Source organism: Plecotus auritus (assembly GCF_963455305.1).
Source record: "Plecotus auritus genome assembly, chromosome: 6".
In the NCBI taxonomy this organism is placed as follows: Eukaryota; Metazoa; Chordata; class Mammalia; order Chiroptera; family Vespertilionidae; genus Plecotus; species Plecotus auritus.
In genome coordinates, this window is record NC_137773.1 from 146,115,527 (window position 1) to 146,133,174 (window position 17,648).

At 41.2% G+C, this 17,648-nt stretch overlaps 1 protein-coding gene across 2 annotated transcripts in view; it reads right to left on the bottom strand.

The window, feature by feature from the left end:
- The window catches only part of CLSTN2 (calsyntenin 2), a 571,355-nt gene extending 571,049 nt beyond the window's left edge, over positions 1–306 (bottom strand). The window contains exon 1 of one of the 2 annotated variants that reach the window (XM_080675259.1): positions 52–306. In XM_080675259.1, the coding sequence (XP_080531385.1) occupies positions 52–163 (112 nt within the window). In that variant the 5' untranslated portion in view covers positions 164–306. The remainder of the gene's footprint in view (positions 1–51) is intronic. The other variant, XM_080675258.1, reaches the window with a different exon arrangement.
- Positions 307–17,648: the final 17,342 nt, after the last annotated feature.

Here is a 17,648-nt window from a genome sequence, read left to right on the forward strand (position 1 = left end):
AGCCCGCCCCGTCTCCCACCTCGGAGAGAAGGAAACTTCCCCAGCACCCACCTTTAGCCGCGAGTAGGCGGCGCCGCCGGCTGCCGCCGCCACCGCTGCCACTGCCGCTCCCCACGCCCAGCGCCAGCAGGAGCGGCACCCAGCACAGCCTCCCCGTCAGCATCCTCGCCGCCGCCGCCCAGAGCTGTCTGCCGCCTACAGCCCGCGCCGGCTGCGCCTCGCGTGCCCGCCCGGCCGCGGGCCGCCTCGCCTCTCCTGCTGCGTGCGCTTCGGGCGCCGCCGCGCTCGGCCTCCGGTGCCGCCGCTGCGCCGTTCGCTCGCCGGCAGCAGCCGCGCTCACTGGCTCGGACCCCGCGCGGCTCCAGCGCTCACCCCGGGACGGCCCGTGACGTCACGGAGGGAGGGAGTTGGCTCCTGCATATTCATGAGACGCGGACAGCGGTCCCGGCTCCGCGCTCCCGGCTCCGCGGCCCCGACCCCAACTTTCCTCCGCCCTCCTCGCGCTCAGTCCGCTCTCCAGGCAGGACTTGGCTCCCGGAGCCCTGGTGGGCGGCTACGGGGAGCCCTCCGCCCCGCGCCCCAGCTCCGGCTCTGCAAACAACTGCCTCCGGGGATGGCGGGACCCCTCGGAAAGTGGTCACCTGGGGCCTGAATCTGGTCCGCGGAGGCGCTGGGGACCTGCCCTGCCACACCCTTGGAGCTGATGTCCGAGTGGAGGGGTGGCGGGCGTCGCTGCGGGTCTTGCCCTTGGCAGGGTCTCTGGAAGCTCTCTGCCGTCTGGTCTGGGGAGGGCGCCAGGCCCACGCGAGAGCTGAAAAGCGGGAGTGTGGCTCCGAGTTGTAAAGCCTGTGCTGCCATGGCTCTCGGACTCTGATACACCAAATCAGAAAAGGCAAACTTGGGGTACTGGGCCTGCTGACGGTTCAGTGGGAGCACACACAAACTTCCCCGCAGCATGGTGCCCAGGCCAGAAGTACCACCTTTATGTTATCACTCCACACATCTTAAGACCAGGCCACCTGACATCATGCATTGTAACAAACACCTTATGTCGTTGAGTAATGTCAGTTTTCTGCAAGCAGGGATCCAGCTCCTCTTAGCCCATGCCAGGTTCATAAAGGTTCTCAATGAACATTAACTAATAGCTCAGAATAAGTCCTTGACCATATTTGCATATATGTAGTGCCAATATCATACACAGTTCAGGGCTTATAAAGAATAGGGAAATAAGATAGAGAAGTAGAGAAACAAACACAAAGATAGTTATGTATTCATTAATTCAATACATTTACCATCACCCTGCCAGATTAGACAGTAGAGATCCAGACTAAGGAGAGCTGTCTGTCCTCTCCTCAACGCCTTTGTTCCTGTCTGAGAAGCAAGAGAGGGCGATAAATGGCAATTACCATGCTTTGTAAGTGTTATGGGCCTGAATATTCTTTATATTGCTAGATATGAGCTTATACACATCAATTAACAAAATGTATATATTACAACAGTGTCTAAACATCATTCTATAATTAATAACTGTAGTTTGGGGTGCTCAACAAAGCCATAAAATCCATTAACAGCTCTGCACCATCCTGGCAGCTCACCAGGAGACCCCTCAGTTCTGCAGGCCAAGCTGCTGCATTTCCAGGTACCAAGAAAAGCTTGGGGGAGTCTGGTGGAGAGGCAGCCGTGAATCATGGAGGCTTATACGCGGCAGGGCGCTTCACCTGCCGGCCTCCTTTAACCCACACAACTGACATCTGTGCTTTACTAGTGTTTTCATTGCGCTCATGAGGAAATGGAGGCTCGGAGCAGTTAGGTGACTTCCTTGCCCAAGGTCAAAGAGCTAATAAATGCCTCGGGCCAATGCTAGGGTCTTGCCTTTTTCAGACTGGGTGTCAGGATTCAGAGAAGATGGGCTGGAGAAGGGGGAGCAGACCCGGCACAATCAGGGAAACCGACAAATAGAAGTATACATTTGTATCATATTCTTCAATTTATGCTCCATCCAATTACATATCTGCCTCCCCTTCATTTTCTCTAATAAGTAGACTTACCTTACCATCTTACCTGCACTGTGCCTCGATGCCATTCTACTGTGTTTCATTACGACTAATTGGTTAGTCCTAAAAAATCTTACATGAAATTTCAAATGAATACCAAATAATGGGAGAAAGGGAGAAATATAACTTACTGGGAAACATTCCCAACTCATGTAGTAGATCACTACTAGTAAGAAAGTACACAGCAGAACAAGACACTAGGGAGCAGGCCAATGCCCCAGACTAGAGGCACAGCATTGCTAGCCTCCATCTCCTCCTCTATCATGGAGGTAATAACGTTGCCTGTTGCGGAAGAACAAGTACACTAATGGCCCTCATTTGTTCATGCCTCCCTGAATCCATTCCCTCTGGATGTGATCTCCCACCCTAACTCGGACCCCTGCCACCACCATGAGAACAAGCCCAAGATAACCTGTAAGAAGATAAGAGACCACACTGGGTGGAGCTGAGCCATGTCAGCCAGCCAAGGCCATCCTAGTCTGGTCTATTCCAGTTGCCCCATCAGTTGACCACAGACACCAGAGCAAAACCAGCCAAGATCACCCAAGCCTGGATCACATCAGAGTTGCCCACTAAACCACTAATATTTTAGGGTAGTTGATTAAGGAGTATTACATCTCCTAAGGTCATTGTAAGAAGTAAATGAGAAAATGTATATGAAAACTCAGTATGTTGTCTGGCACATAGCCAATGTCCAATAAATGTAAAATGGTCTCCCTGTTATCCTTATGTCCCAAGTCTCTGAAATGCCAGTCACAACCCTGACTTGTTTTGTTTGGGAGAAAGGCACTAACAACCTGGCCTAGAAGGGATGAAGGTGAATAAGTTCACTCCTTGAAAATACTCAGTCCACAAGAGCTTCAAGATCACGTCATCTGTATGGAGCACTGCTGTGTCTTCTGCTTCTGCTGAGCTATTGAAGTTGCAAAAAGTGAATAAAACAATCCAACAGTTAATGCGACCCCTTTCACTCCATGCCAGGCTTTGCAACCAGGTTTTACGTTCCATACTTCATTTAACCCTTACAATAACAGGTGTCATTTTCCCTATTTTATTATATCCAAATTACTGGCTCATAAAGTTTGAGAAATTTATCTGCATCCACATAAATTGTGCAGAATATGAATTCATGTCTGCCTAATTCCAAATTCCATCTTTCTCCCACACATCATGGTTTTGAGTGAAGCATGCAAGGTAAGTAAGCAACAAAAAAATAGTTTCAAATCAGAGATGGTATTCTGGGGGTGGGAGGGTTGATTTTTTTAATCTCCATCCATTATCACCTCTGCATAATGATCATTTAAATAACCAATTGTCACCAAAGTGATACAAACTTCTGAATTCGTTGAGTCTGCCCCCTTTATTCTTGATTCACCACTGGGACATGTTTCTTTAAAGCCCTTGCTCAAAAAGTGATCAACAGGATGATGTAAGGCCTTGGCCTCTTTAAGTCCCAAGCTCAGGGCCCCACCTGGTGATGCAGAAATACAATAAATCTCAGACAATTTATTTGGGTCAATAGTTTCAAATAAATAACTCTCCTGTTCCCAAAAAAAAAAAAAAAAAAAAATCTAACAGAAACAGGCATGATGTAAACACAGCCATTCCATCTCGTTTTCACCAGGGTCATTAATGACTTGCCCAATTAAGCACTAAAACACAGACCCTGAATAATTTAAACTGGCTAAATGAAGAAAATAAATAAATCATACCACCTTATGGAAACTTACTTTTAAAAAGAAAATTAAACAGGCTTTTTACATGACCCAAATTTAATTCAACTAAAGTATTTATCTTTAAAAGAGAGGCTGAAAAGCTGATTCTTAAAGCACTGGGAGTCATTTACTGTTCCCCTCCCCCATCTGGGCAGGCAAAGCCAGGTCTTCAGGACCCACAAGCAACCGGACAGGTTACAGAATTTTCAGCATTGCTCTCAGGTGTTTTGATGCTATGCAGACGCTGCTGCTGCCAAGCAGCTTTTTAAAGTTCAGACATTTCTCTTCAGGAAAAAAGCAAGGAAGTTCGTTCACGATCAAATCCAGTTCATGTTCAACATTGTTTAGACACGAGTGCTCTATGCTTGGTAAGGCAGAGTGACCTAACCAAAAACAAAGATGTCATTGATTATAGCAAGAAATTGTTCCTGTGGTGGCATAAAAAAAAAAAAAAGGCCATAAAATTGAGGGACACTTCTACTGAGGGATGATGGGGTCTCTCTCTCCTCTGGAATCTGAGCAGTCTTGTGACTGCCTCTACTAGTACAATTCAGCAGAAGTCGTGCTATGTGACTTCCCAGCCTAGATCATCAAGGTGATGCAGCTTCTGCCCTGCGTACTAGGATGCTCATTTTAGGAGCCTGGAGCCTTGATGTCCAACCACGCTGAGACAGCCATGCTGTGAGGATCGGAAGCCATATGTGGAAGAGCTCCATGCAGGTGCGTTGCCTGCCCCAGGGGAGTCCAACATTTGAGTCATCCCAGAACCTCCAGATAGTTCCATTTCCTAGCTGCTGAGTCACCTTCAGCTGTTTGAATCTTCCCAACCGAGCCTCAAACATCAAGAAACAGAAACAAGCCATTCCCACTGTGCCATGAATTCCTGACCCACAGATTCCATGAGCCTAAGAAAACGATTGTTTATGCCATTACGTTTTGGGGCGGTTTATAACACATCAGGAGTAACTGGGAAATACTTATTTTCATTCATTTCCTACAACAAAGACTGAGGAAAGGGAAATATGTGAGGTAATTCATGTGTAATTAATCCCATTTTGTAGTGCAAATGTTGAGACTTATCGAAGCTCATAAAAGGGACCTGAGCTGAATGGAAAAGAAAATAATTTCTAGAATCAGAAAAGCCTAGGTTCCAAACACAGCTCTACCGTTTTCTGACTATGTATGACCCAAGAAAGCTACTTACTATGCTTGAACCTTAGTTTCCTCATCTATAAACTGGAACTAAAATAACAGGATTGTTTTTGAGGTTAAATGAAGTGTAAAGAGCTTTCCCCGTCAGATGGTAGAGACACAGGAAATACAGCCATTGACAGTGACAGTGGAAAGTCACCCAGGGCCACACAGGTGGCCTTTTTCCTTTTTTTTTTTTTTTTTTTTTTTTTTTTTACCAGTATTTGTGGTTTCCTATGCAGGCAAATGTGGACAGATATGGACACATGGAACCACGCCAGCTTCAGCCCTACCAGCACCTTTGCCAGCACTGCCACGGAAGCACCAGCCACATGTCCTGCCAGAGAAGTTCAGACGTGCTGTGAGTGACTAAATCACTCTGCTCTGTCATTCCAGGGCTTTGTTCCACTAAGGGGAATGAGAAGGAACGTTCCATTTATTGAGCAGCTACTATGAGCCAAACATTACACGCATTGCCTCATTTACTCCTCCAACAACTCTGAAAGGTGATTTATTACTCCCATTAGATTCCTGGGGAAGCCAAGGCTTGAAGAGATTAAGTTACACTGTGTATCCCCAGAGAAACAGAACATTTACAATATATATAGAAAGAGATAAAGATATATAGAAACAGATATCAGATATACACATCTATATATCTATAAAAATAAATATACATACAGACATACAGATATGTATATACAGATATAGGTATAGGTATAGGTATAGATATAGATATAGATATAGATATAGATATAGATATAGATATAGATATAGATATAGATATAGATAGATATAAAGAGAGATAGAGAGAGAAAGAGAGAGAGAGAGAGATAGATAAGGAGCCAAGAGGGACACAAGCTCCCTACTTTTTCCAGCATTATGATACACAACCACATAGTCCATCTGTGTCATACTAATCATAAAATACAATTAAATAGAAAGTAAAAAATAAAATACAATTAAAGTTTTTAAAAAAGAAATAAATATAGATATATGTATATCTATATCTATTTAGTTGGATGGATAGATAGGTAGAGATTTATTATAAAGAACTGACTCAGCCCAGCCGAGGTGGCTCAGTGGTGGAGCATTGACCTATGAACCAGAGGTCACAGTTCAATTCCTGGTAAGGGCACATGCCCCAGTTGTGGGCTCAATCCCCAGTGGGGGCGTGCAGGAGGCAGCCGATCAATGATTCTCTCTCATCATTGATGTTTCTATCTCTCTCTCCCTCTCCCTTCCTCTCTGAAATCAACAAAAATTAAAAGAATGGCTCATGCAATTATGGAGGCTGACAAGTTCCAATATCTGATTCTTGGATGCAGGAAAGCCGATGGTGTAGTTCCAGTCCAAATCAGAAGGTCTGAGAACCAGGCAAACCAATGATATAGTCTCTCTCTAAAGGCTGGCAGACTTAAGACCCAGGAAGAGCTGACATTTCAGTTCCAGTCCAAAGGCAGGAAAAAAGCCAATGCCCCACCCAATTCCAAGGCAGTCAGGCCCAGAAATTCTCTCACTCAGGGAGGATCAGCCTTTTTGTTCTTCTCAGGTCTTCAACTCATTGGATGAGGGGCACCCCCAATCAGCAGGGCCATCTTCTTTACTCAGTCTATCAATTCAAATATTAATCTCATCCAGAAACACCCTCACAGGAAAACCCAGAATAATGTTTGGTCAAATGCTGGGCACTCCATGGGCCAATCAAGTTGACACATAAAATGAATCATCGCACACTGCTGTAAATGAAGGAGCTGTAATTTGAACTGAGGTCTGTCTGCCTCTGAAGTCATGATTTTCCATCCAAGTGAGGCAAGGTGTTCCGCCTCCATTGAGGCTACAGAGAACAGCGGGCTGCCCTGAGTCACCCTGGCCATAACCCCAGTGCAGTTTTGCACAGCAGTCTGCCTTTCAGCGCGCTTCCACGGTTTCCCATGATCGGGTCCTGTCTCTCTGCTGTCTATACCACTCCTGGCAGTTCTCCCCTTAGGATGATCCTTACTCCTTTCTTTCCTTCCTATTTCTAGGAGCCTGATTTGAGTCCCATACGCCAGTTGTCCCTTGTCTCCATCCTCTACTGCATGGCCTTTGCACAATCAGCTGCTCATTCATCAATACCCAGCTCTCCCCCTCTGCTCAGATACTCTCCAAGGCTCCCAACGACCTGTAGCAGAAAGTTGAAGTTTCTTAACTAGGATTCAAGACCCTCATCAGCCTGGCCTTCACTTTATTGCCAACCTGTCTCCCTGTGATTATGTTATGTGTAAACTAGGCTCCAGCCACGCTGCTCCCTTTTCTGTCTGTCAAAAGGCATCAGACCGATCTTTCTTCTACACTTTTGCTCACACTCTATCCTCTGCTGTTATGGGTTGAATTGCATATCCTCAAAATTCGTACGTTGAAGTCCTATCCCCAGTACCTCAGGATGAGACTATATTTGGAGATAGGGTCTTAAAAGAAGTCATTAAGTTAAAATGAGGTCATTTGGGTGGGCCCTAATCCAATATGAGAAGTGCCCTTATAAGAAAAGGAAATTTGGACACACATCACAGAAGGAAGACCATGTACAGACACAAGGAGAAGACGGCCATCTGAAAGTCAAGGAGAGAAGCACCAGAGGAGATCAACCTTGCCAACCCTTTGGTCTTAGATACCTAGCCTTCAGAATTGTGAGAAAATAAATGGTTTAAGCTACCCAGTCTTTGATTCTTTATTATGGCAGCCCTACAGTCTCTCCTTCTTCCTCCCCATCTAACCTACACAGTCCTACCTCCAATAGACATGTTCTCCTAACTCCCCAGCACATGCTTACCTTAAAACCCAAGAGGCTCTCCATCACACTTGAAATAAAAGAAAAACATTTTATTCTAACTCAGAAAGCCCTACTTGATCTGCTCCTGCTGGCTTCTCACATCACTCTCCCCTGGTCCACTGGCCTTTTGTTCTTTGAATACACCAAAGTCTTTTCTGCCTTAGGGTTGAACCACTTCTTAGGATTGTACTTCCCTCTGACTATTACAAGACATTCAGGACTCATCTTAAGTGTCACCTCTCCAGAGAGGCCCCCAGTTACTCTATAACAGTGCTCTCTTTTAATTCTCTGCAATCACTCCTTGCTGTTGTTTTCTTGCTCATGTTTTGTCTCTTCCAGTCGAATATAGACTTTAGGAGAGGAGAGACTAATGTGCCTGACACATGGATGCTAGATAGTTATTGAATGAATGAGTGAATGGTTTACCTTCCCTGAACAGAGGATTTTTTCTGCATCATTTCTTTTTTGACTATTTCACCAACCACTGTATTGCAAAATCACTTAAATATACACCATTCTTATAGAAATCTAGAACTTATATTTTCATGTAGCTGAGCATCTTGCTAGGAAATTTAAAAAATTCTTACTGGTGGATGGAGGGTGGTAGAGCGTGAGAGTAGCTTGAGAGGTGGATAGTGCAGAGATAATTTTCATTTTGTACATGAGTAAGTGGAAGCAAAGAAAGCTTGCATCACTGGCTTAAGGTCACACAGCCTGGGCTAGATTTTAGTTCTCGGTCCTTGTCCAGAGCTCTTTCTCCACACCATGTCCAGTTACGTAAGGAGGGGCAATAAGTGCACAAACACTAACACTTAAAATGCCCGGAGCTGACAGCAATAGGAGTCAGGAATGCCCTCCACGCAAACAGCCCCACGGGGAGGTCCCTGTGAACGAAATGAAAGGGTACACACTGCATTTGCTTTCCCAGTTCAAAGAGAGACGCGACCATGTCTGCTCTCCCTCCCTCACAGCTTCAAGCTGACTTGGCAGACTGCTCCGAGGAAATCATTTCACCTTAGTCATTTTAAAGTTTTATGTCTTTCAATTTCTTAGTATTTAAGAAATTTCTTCGAGGTAGGCATGGTTATGTGTAGTGAATCATGTGTCCAAAGGGGACAGTATATATTTTATCCCCTTCACATGATGTTCTACAATATCTGGAATGCCAAAATGCAGTGTCGACTGGATGGCATGTGATAAACGATATGGATTTTCCAGCAGAGGAATTGCAGAACATCAAAACCCAGTGCCTTGCCTAAATGGCAAAGTGTGGTTCTGTTCCTGCTAGAGCCCATGAATATTGGAAAATAGCTTTACTGTAAAAAACATCAAGCTACTTTTCGATTGAGCATTTGGGGATGAGTACATATATATATATATATATATATATATATATATATATATATATATTTGATTTCAGAGAGAAAAGGAGAGGTAGAGAGAGATAGAAACATCAGTGATGAGAGAGAATCATCAATCAGCTGCCTCCTGCAACCCAGGCATGTGCCCTGACCAGGAATTGAACCGTGACCTCCTGGTCAATAGGTTGATGCTCAACCACTGAGCTATGTGGGCCAAGTGGGGATGAGTACTCTTAAATCAGACTACTAAAATCCAACTAAATACATTGCCCTAAAATTGGTCTAAAGGTTGATTTAATACTTCAGCTATATTGGGGGGAGAGGAAAATGGGGGGAGGAAGGGTTTGCCTAAGAGCAACTATGCAAACAATGATTAAAGATGTTCAGGATTTATATAATAAAACATATATATACATGAATATTAACCTTTGTACTTTACAAACAGTGATTGGGGCTTTTTAAAACTCTTCATAGAAACTGACCAGCTGCCTATGTCTTTAAAGTGCTTAAAACATGTCTGTAATTAAAAAATTATTTAAATAGCTGAGTTGTTATTCAGGAGTATGAAATAAAGACACGTTTGGATACTCAGTGATAATTTACCAACAGGCCCTCACAGAAGGAAACTTTTAGATGAAAGAAGAAATAGTAACCAATAAAAAAAACCATGTGGGTAAATCTAACAACATTTAAACAATAAAATAAAAACAATGGTTGAAATAATAAAGAAATTTTAGTGGTATATAAACAAAATAGTAATAAAATACTGGGCAAAAATAACATAGAAACTCGAATATAGAGATTGGAATGAAAATATTCTAGGCTTCATGTACTGTTCAAAGGAGAGTAGAGATATAGATTACTTTTAGACTTTGCTCATCAAGTATTCTTTCTAAAATTTTAAGGGTAAGCAGTTAAATATCAGATTTAGAACAAATAACTTCCAAATAATTAATGAGAAGGCGGGGGGGGGGGGGGGGGGGAAGAAAACTTAATTTAAAAACAGCAATTTGATCCTTAGTTTCTGTAGAGACAATAGGAGTCAGAACAGAAAATACTAAAAGAAAAGAATGTGCATGCTGTAGTTCTATGCCCAGTAAAAATGTTTTTCAACAATTAAAATGAAATAGAGCCATTTTCATAGCAAAAAAAATAATTAAATAATAAAGAAAAGAAAAGAGAAAAGAGAAAAGAGGTTATCATCAAAATTACTCTTATGAACAGGAATTATAAAGAAATAGGAAAATAATTCTAGACGGAAACTCTTGAGTTGAAGGAAGAAATGGTGGTGTGGTAGGCAGAATAAAGCCCTCACCCTCCACCCCCAAGATGTCCACATCCAAATCTTTGGAATCTGTGAATATGTTACCTTACGTGGCAAAGAGAATTAAGATGGCAGCTGGAATTAAGGCTGCCATTCAGTTGACCTTAAAATAAGGAGATTCTGGATTATCTAATAATCCTTGGCCCAATATAATTATGATGTCCTTAACTGTGCAAGAGGAAGTCAGAAGAGGTCAGACAGACAGCAGCATGAAAAAGACTTGGCCCAATATGCTGACTTTGAAGACTGAGGAAGAGAGTGAACAACCAAGGAATGTGGGCACCTTTTAGAAGCTGGAAAGGGCAAGAAAATGGATTCTCCCTAGAGCTTCCAGAAAGGAATGCAGCTCTGCCAACACCTTTGATCTGGGCCCCAGTGAGACCCATTTTGGACTTCTGGACCATAAGACTGTAAGCTAATAAACTTGTGTTGTTTAAGCCACTCAGTTTGTGGCCATTTGTTACAGCAGCAATAGGAAACTAATACAAATGGGGAGGGGATAAATGTATTGATAAATACCTATTTATTTATTTATTTAAAATATAATTTTTATTGATTTCAGAGAGAAAGGGAGAGGGAGAGAGAGACAGAAACATCAATGTTGAGAGAGAATCATTGATTGGCTGCCTCCTGTACATGCTTCCCCCTCCTCCCCCCCGCCCCCCCCCCCGCCGTGTACTGAGCCCGTTACCAGGGCATGGGGCATGTGCCCTGACTAAGAATCACACTGTGACCTCCTGGTTTATAGGTGGATGCTAAACCATTGAGCCACTCTGCCTGGGTGATAAATATATTTTTAAATATAAACTAGAGGCCTGGTGTATGACACTCTTGCACTTGGGACGGGGGGGGTCCCCTCAGCCCAGCCTGTACCCTTTAGCAGTCCGGGAGCCCTCGGGGGATGTCCAACTGATGGCTTAGACCACAGATCACGGTGGGGGGTCTCCACTGTGGGGTAGGCCGGCCGGGGCGAGGGGCCACAGGCATTTTGCAGGCCATCCATGCCCCCAACTTTGTCAGGAAGGACGTCCCGAATGAGGTCTGGAAGACGTCCAGTCTATCTGGTCTAATTAGCATATTACCCTTTTATTAGTATAGATATGCTGAGTATAAAATAATAAGAGCAATGTCAATTTCAAAGGAAATAGTAGAGAATTAAAATATTAGGCAATAAGAGCACATATGTCATAATGTCATAGAAAATATATTAGTCAGTGTCATGTCAAGGGATAGAAAACCCACAGTTATTTGAACACAGAAAATTTAATATAGAGAATTATTAACAAGGACCTGGAGTAACATGGAATTGGCTAGTGAAAATGAAAAAGAATTATAAAAAGCATAGGTGTAGCAGAAATGAGAAACAGTCACTATCCCTCGAGTAGGTTAGAGTAGGGGAGAGTAGAAACAGGAAAAGTGGGCCAAATGAAAAGTACACAATTAGCAGATAGAGATAAATGCAAATATTTCAAAATGTAAATGGAATAACTTCAGTTAAAATACAAAGATGGTAAGATTGGGAAAACATTCTACTATATGTTGATTTCAAGAGATATAACTGAAACATATTGTCTAAAACCTAAGGACTCAGTAAGATGAAATTCAAAGTATGTATCTATATATATAAAAGGCTAATATGCTAAGTGTCTGACATTCCGACTGGTCACTATGATGCACACTGACCAACAGGGGGCAGATGCTCAATGCAGGAGCTGCTGTGATGCACACTGACACTGTGGGCCTGGTGCCCACAAAGCAACACTCAGCTTCCCCCAAGTGGGACTCAGGCCCTGCCACCACCCCAAAGCGACACCCCACCAAATCACAGTCAACGCTGCTGAGACCCCATGGCACAAAATGCGGCCCACAGTCCAGCCCAGCCCAGAAACGGTCGCTGTGGGCACCGGGTAATGAGGTCACGTAGCAATGCCCAGCTTCCTCTCCCTAGCAATGGCTAGCCTCCTTATAGTTTTTTCAGCCCAGAAAAACGACTTGCTTTATAGCCAGGTGCAAACATTTCACACTTTAACCAAATGTCTGTGAAGCGTTTTCCTGTGCCTCATCTCATTTGACCCTCCCTGAAGTCCTGGAGTAGGTAGATAGGAGACTTGGTGGAATCTCATTTTCTTTTCATTAGCCAGAAAACAGAGATTTAGAAAGTTTAGAAACTTGACCCGACTGAAAAGAAGTAAGAAATGGTGGACCTTGAAAATGACATCAGGTTTTCTCATTGCGCAGAATATAGTCAAACACAGCTGCAGTTAAATATTTTACCCTTTGTTCTCCCTGTGTGATCTACAATAATAATGTGCTTCGTGTTGATCTTTACTGCTGTGTTGCTGACAATTACCTGAAAGAGAAGTTGGGGTGCTTCACTGGGCTGGAATAAATTTAGCTACATCAGAAAGCAGGTCTAATTAAGCAAGTTTATTCTATATATATATAAAAGGCTAAGTTAACTCGTGCATGCACAATACATATAAAGCTCTCACTGGTGCCAATCACATGAGTGTGTTTCCATCTGTCATTCTCGATTGTGAATTTGGTTGATACTTCTATTATAGAGAAAGGGCAAATAGTGATATTAAAATATTTCTTCTAATTAATGTCCTTCAGTGTGCACAAATCTGTGCACTGGGACACTAGTAAAAATATATAAAGCAAATGCTAACCAAAAAAAAAACTAGAGTAGTTATAATAATACCCTCCAAGAGAACTTTAAGTTAAAAAGGTTCACTACATCAATATCATATGTTTACTTCACAAGGATGATAAAACAATTCTAAACTTCTAGGTTCTTAAGAAAAGAGCCTAGAAATAAGGCAAAATGTTGAAAGAACTAAAGGAAAAGTAGAAATATTTATCATTCATAGTAGGGAATTTTAACAGACTTCTTTTACTAAGTGACATTAAGTAGACAAAAAAAAGTAAATATACAGAAGATTTAAATAGCAACATTATTAAAATGAATAAAAAGCATGTTATAGCACCTCACACCCAACAACTAGAAGATATGTATTCTTTTCAAATAGACAGGAAATATTTATGTTAATCAATATAGCAAGTCTTAATTCAACTAAAAAACTGACATATACACCATATTTCCTATCTACAATGCAATTAAGTTACAAAACAAAAATATAAGAAGATAAATGGCTTTACACTTTTATGTTCAGATATTTAAAGACAAAACTAAAATACTCATAAATCAAAGAAAAAAACATACTAGAACTACAAAACTGAACGAAAGTATTAAATATTAAGCCTTTTAGCAATACCTAAAGCAGTACTTAGAGAAAAATTATATCCTTAATGCTTGCATTAGAAAATAAAATTTATTCACATTTAATGAACTAAGCATTCAATATAAGTCATAAAAGAACATTAAAATAATCCCTAAAAGAAAATAAAAAGAATAACAAAGATAAAAGGACAAAATAATGAAATAAAAAGCAAACAATGAAAGAAGAACAATAAAGCCAAAGTTAGTGCTTTGAAAATATTATTGAATTATTTGAAACATCACTGAAATAAACTGAGAAAAATCTGACATAATTAATCCAGAAAATAAAGACATAAAACACACATAAACAATATTAAGAATGAAAAAGAAGACAAAACTACATGTGCTAGAGACATTAAAAAATAAGATGATATTATCAATAATTTATGCTGATAAATTTTAAAATTGGTGGAATAAATTAATTCCTAAAAAACCTGAAAATTGTCTTTAAAACATCAGTGTTATGAAAGATATATTTAACAGGCTTGGAAATTATTCTGTGTAAAGGAGAAATGGGAAATGCAACATGTGATACTTTCTTAGATCTGAAGTCAATAAAATTTTTCTGAAACCTATACATGACACTATTGTAATATGAGGGGAAATATGTATATAGATTGAATATTAGATAATTGAGTGATATCAATGTCAAATTACCTGATAGTGGCAGTAGGAAAATGCTACATAGTGAAATATTTAAGAGTAAAATATTATATCTACAGCTAATGCTTAAGTGATACAGAAAAATAAAATGTGAGTGTGTGCATAAATCATTATATACGTGTTTGTGTGTGAAGGAGAGAGATGGAGAGAGTGAGAGTTCAAGAAAGCAGGAAAGCATAAATGTGGCAAAATGTTAGCAATCAGCGAAACTAGGTGACAGGTGTATGAATTTTCATTGAGGTATTCTTAAAACTTTCAGAAGGTTTGAAAAGTTTGAAAATAATTTAAATACAAATTAGCAATATAAGCATTACATACCATCCTATATAATAAAAGGCTAATATGCAAATCGTCTGAACAGCGAATGACTGGTGGCTATGACACGCACTGACCACAAGGGGGAAGACGCTCAGTGCAGGAGGTGCCTCCAGTGGTCAGTGCGCTCCCACAGGGGAAGCACCACTCAGCCAGAAGCTGGGCTCACGGCTGGTGAGTGCAGTGGCGGTGGCGGGAGCCTCTCCCGCCTCTGCAGCAGCACTAAGGATGTCCAACTGCGACTGCCAGCTTAGGCTGAGCAGTACTAAGCCGTCAGTCGGACATCCCCCGAGGGGTCCCGGACTGTGAGAGGGCACAGGCCAGGCTGAGGGACTACCCCTGAGTGCACGAATTCTGTGCCGGGCCTCTAGTAAAAATATAAGAATATTGACTCAAACAATAAAGAAAGAAATCCAGTGATTTAAATCTTCTCTCATGAAAACATTAGGGTAACATTTTAATAAATATTTTTTAAAAATATATTTTATTGATTTTTTTTACAGAGAGAAAGGGAGAGGGATAGAGAGTTAGAAACATCGATGAGAGAGAAACATCAATCAGCTGCCTCCTGCACACCTCCTACTGGGGATGTGCCCACAACCCAGGTACATGCCCTTGACCGGAATCGAACCTGGGACCTTTCAGTCCGCAGGCTGACACTCTATCCACTGAGCCAAACCAGTCAGGGCTTTAATAAACTTTTAAGGAGCCAATAATTCCAATCTTAGAGAAATTTTCTAAATTTTATAGGCGTCCTCAAACTACGGCCCGCGGGCCACATGTGGCCCGCTGAGGACATTTATCCGGCCCGCCAGGTGCTGCTGCCTGTCCTGCTTAGCAGCCGACTCGTCCCGGGCCCGCAGTGCGCATAGGAATTTGTTCATAGTTTTTTTTTTTTTAAACTATAGTCCGGCCCTCCAACGGTCTGAGGGACAGTGAACTGGCCCCCTGTTTAAAAAGTTTGAGGACCCCTGTATAGAAAAAGCAAGAATGGCTCCAGCCGAAACCGGTTTGGCTCAGTGGATAGAGCGTCGGCCTGCGGACTGAAGGGTCCCGGGTTCGATTCCGGTCAGGGGCATGTACCTTGGTTGCGGGCACATCCCCAGTGGGGGGTGTGCAGGAGGCAGCTGATCGATGTTTCTCTCTCATCGATGTTTCTAGCTCTCTATCCCTCTCCCTTCCTCTCTGTAAAATATCAATAAAATACATTAAAAAAAAAAAAAAAAAAAGAATGGCTCCAAATTTTTTTTTTGTGAGTTTGCATAATCTGATGACCAAATCGAACCAGGACAGTTCAGGGAGGGTACATTAATTAGACAAACCTATTCATGAACTTAGTTGCAAATGTTTCTTTCCACCATAAAAAAAAATCAAACTTACCTAACAAAGTATTAAAAATTGGGGCTTACTTCAGAAATGCAAGATTCATTTAGTTTTAGAAAACAGAGTAATATAATTCACCACATCAATATATTTAAAAAGAATAAACAAAATGCTAATTTAAAAGATGCAGAAAGATAAAGGTATTTTTTTAATTCAATATATATTCATGATTTTTTTTAAATCTCAGAAAACTATGAATAGACAAACTTCTTCACCTTTCAAAATAAATATATGAATATCTGCATTTTTCTATATATTATGTATAAGTCTATATTATATATGTTAGATATTATTAGACATATTACTCATGTTAAATGTCATGTTTAATTGTGAAATTTTGAAAACTTTCCTTTCTGTGACTAAAGCAATGCTAACCTCACCTCTTTTGTTCAGGTTGGCACTGAAAAAGTAGGTAAACATGATTTCTTTTAGAAATAAAGAAAGAAGAAAAAGGTATAAAGATTGTGAAAGAAAGAAACAAACCATTGTTGTTTGCAGATTATATAACTGTGAATGTGGAAATCTATACTAAAAAATCATTAGAATCAATAAGGGCTTTTAACACGATTATTGGATACAAAAATAATACACAAAATTATTTGCCTTTCTATATACCAGCCACAAATAATTAAAAATTTAAAACTACAAACATCAAAAAATAACTAGGAATAATTATCATAAAAGACCTCTACAGAGAATAGTATAAAACATTATTGAGACATTAAACAGACCTAAATCAATCACTAGAGATAACCAAAACTCTAAAATTTTTAAAAGATAATACAGGAGAATATCTTCATGACCTTGATATAGAGGAACTTTAATAGACAATAACAATATCTATAATAATAAAAGCGTAATATGCTAATTAGACAGGACAGCTGAACAACCTTCTGGATGTCCTTCCAGATGACCTTCCAGACAAAGCCGCGGCAGTGAGGGCCGAGGCAAGGCTGCGAGGGCCAAGCCCCTGGCATGATTTTCATGCATTGGGCCTCTAGTAAAACCATAAAGGAAAAGATTACCACAGGTGATTAAATTAAAAATATGCATTCATCTAGTACCATAGAGTAAAAATAGAGCCGCAACAACTGGGAGAAGATATTTGTGAGATATCTAAGTGCCTAAGTTCTATTATCCCGAATACATGTAGACTCTTATTTATAATGAAAATTTTAACCACCAGATCTTCCAAAACCAAAGGTCTGTTCCTGAGAACATGGAGTGATGGGAATTATCTTATCCTCTTGGTGGGGGTGGAAAGTGCGACAAGTCTGGCAAACTCTTACGTGGCAAAGTTTAAGATACACATCCTGTGACCTAAGAGTACCACTCCTAGATAATTACTCTACTCTTGTACTCATGGACCAGCAGACACGGATCAGAGTGTTTACTGCCTCGCTGCTTGTGATCGCCCCAAACTGGAAATAGCCCAAGGTCAATCCACAGTAGAAGAGATAAATAAATTGTAACACCTTTATTCAATAGGATACAATAAAGCAATGAAAAACCCTACAAACATGAATAAATTCCACAAACAGAGCCGA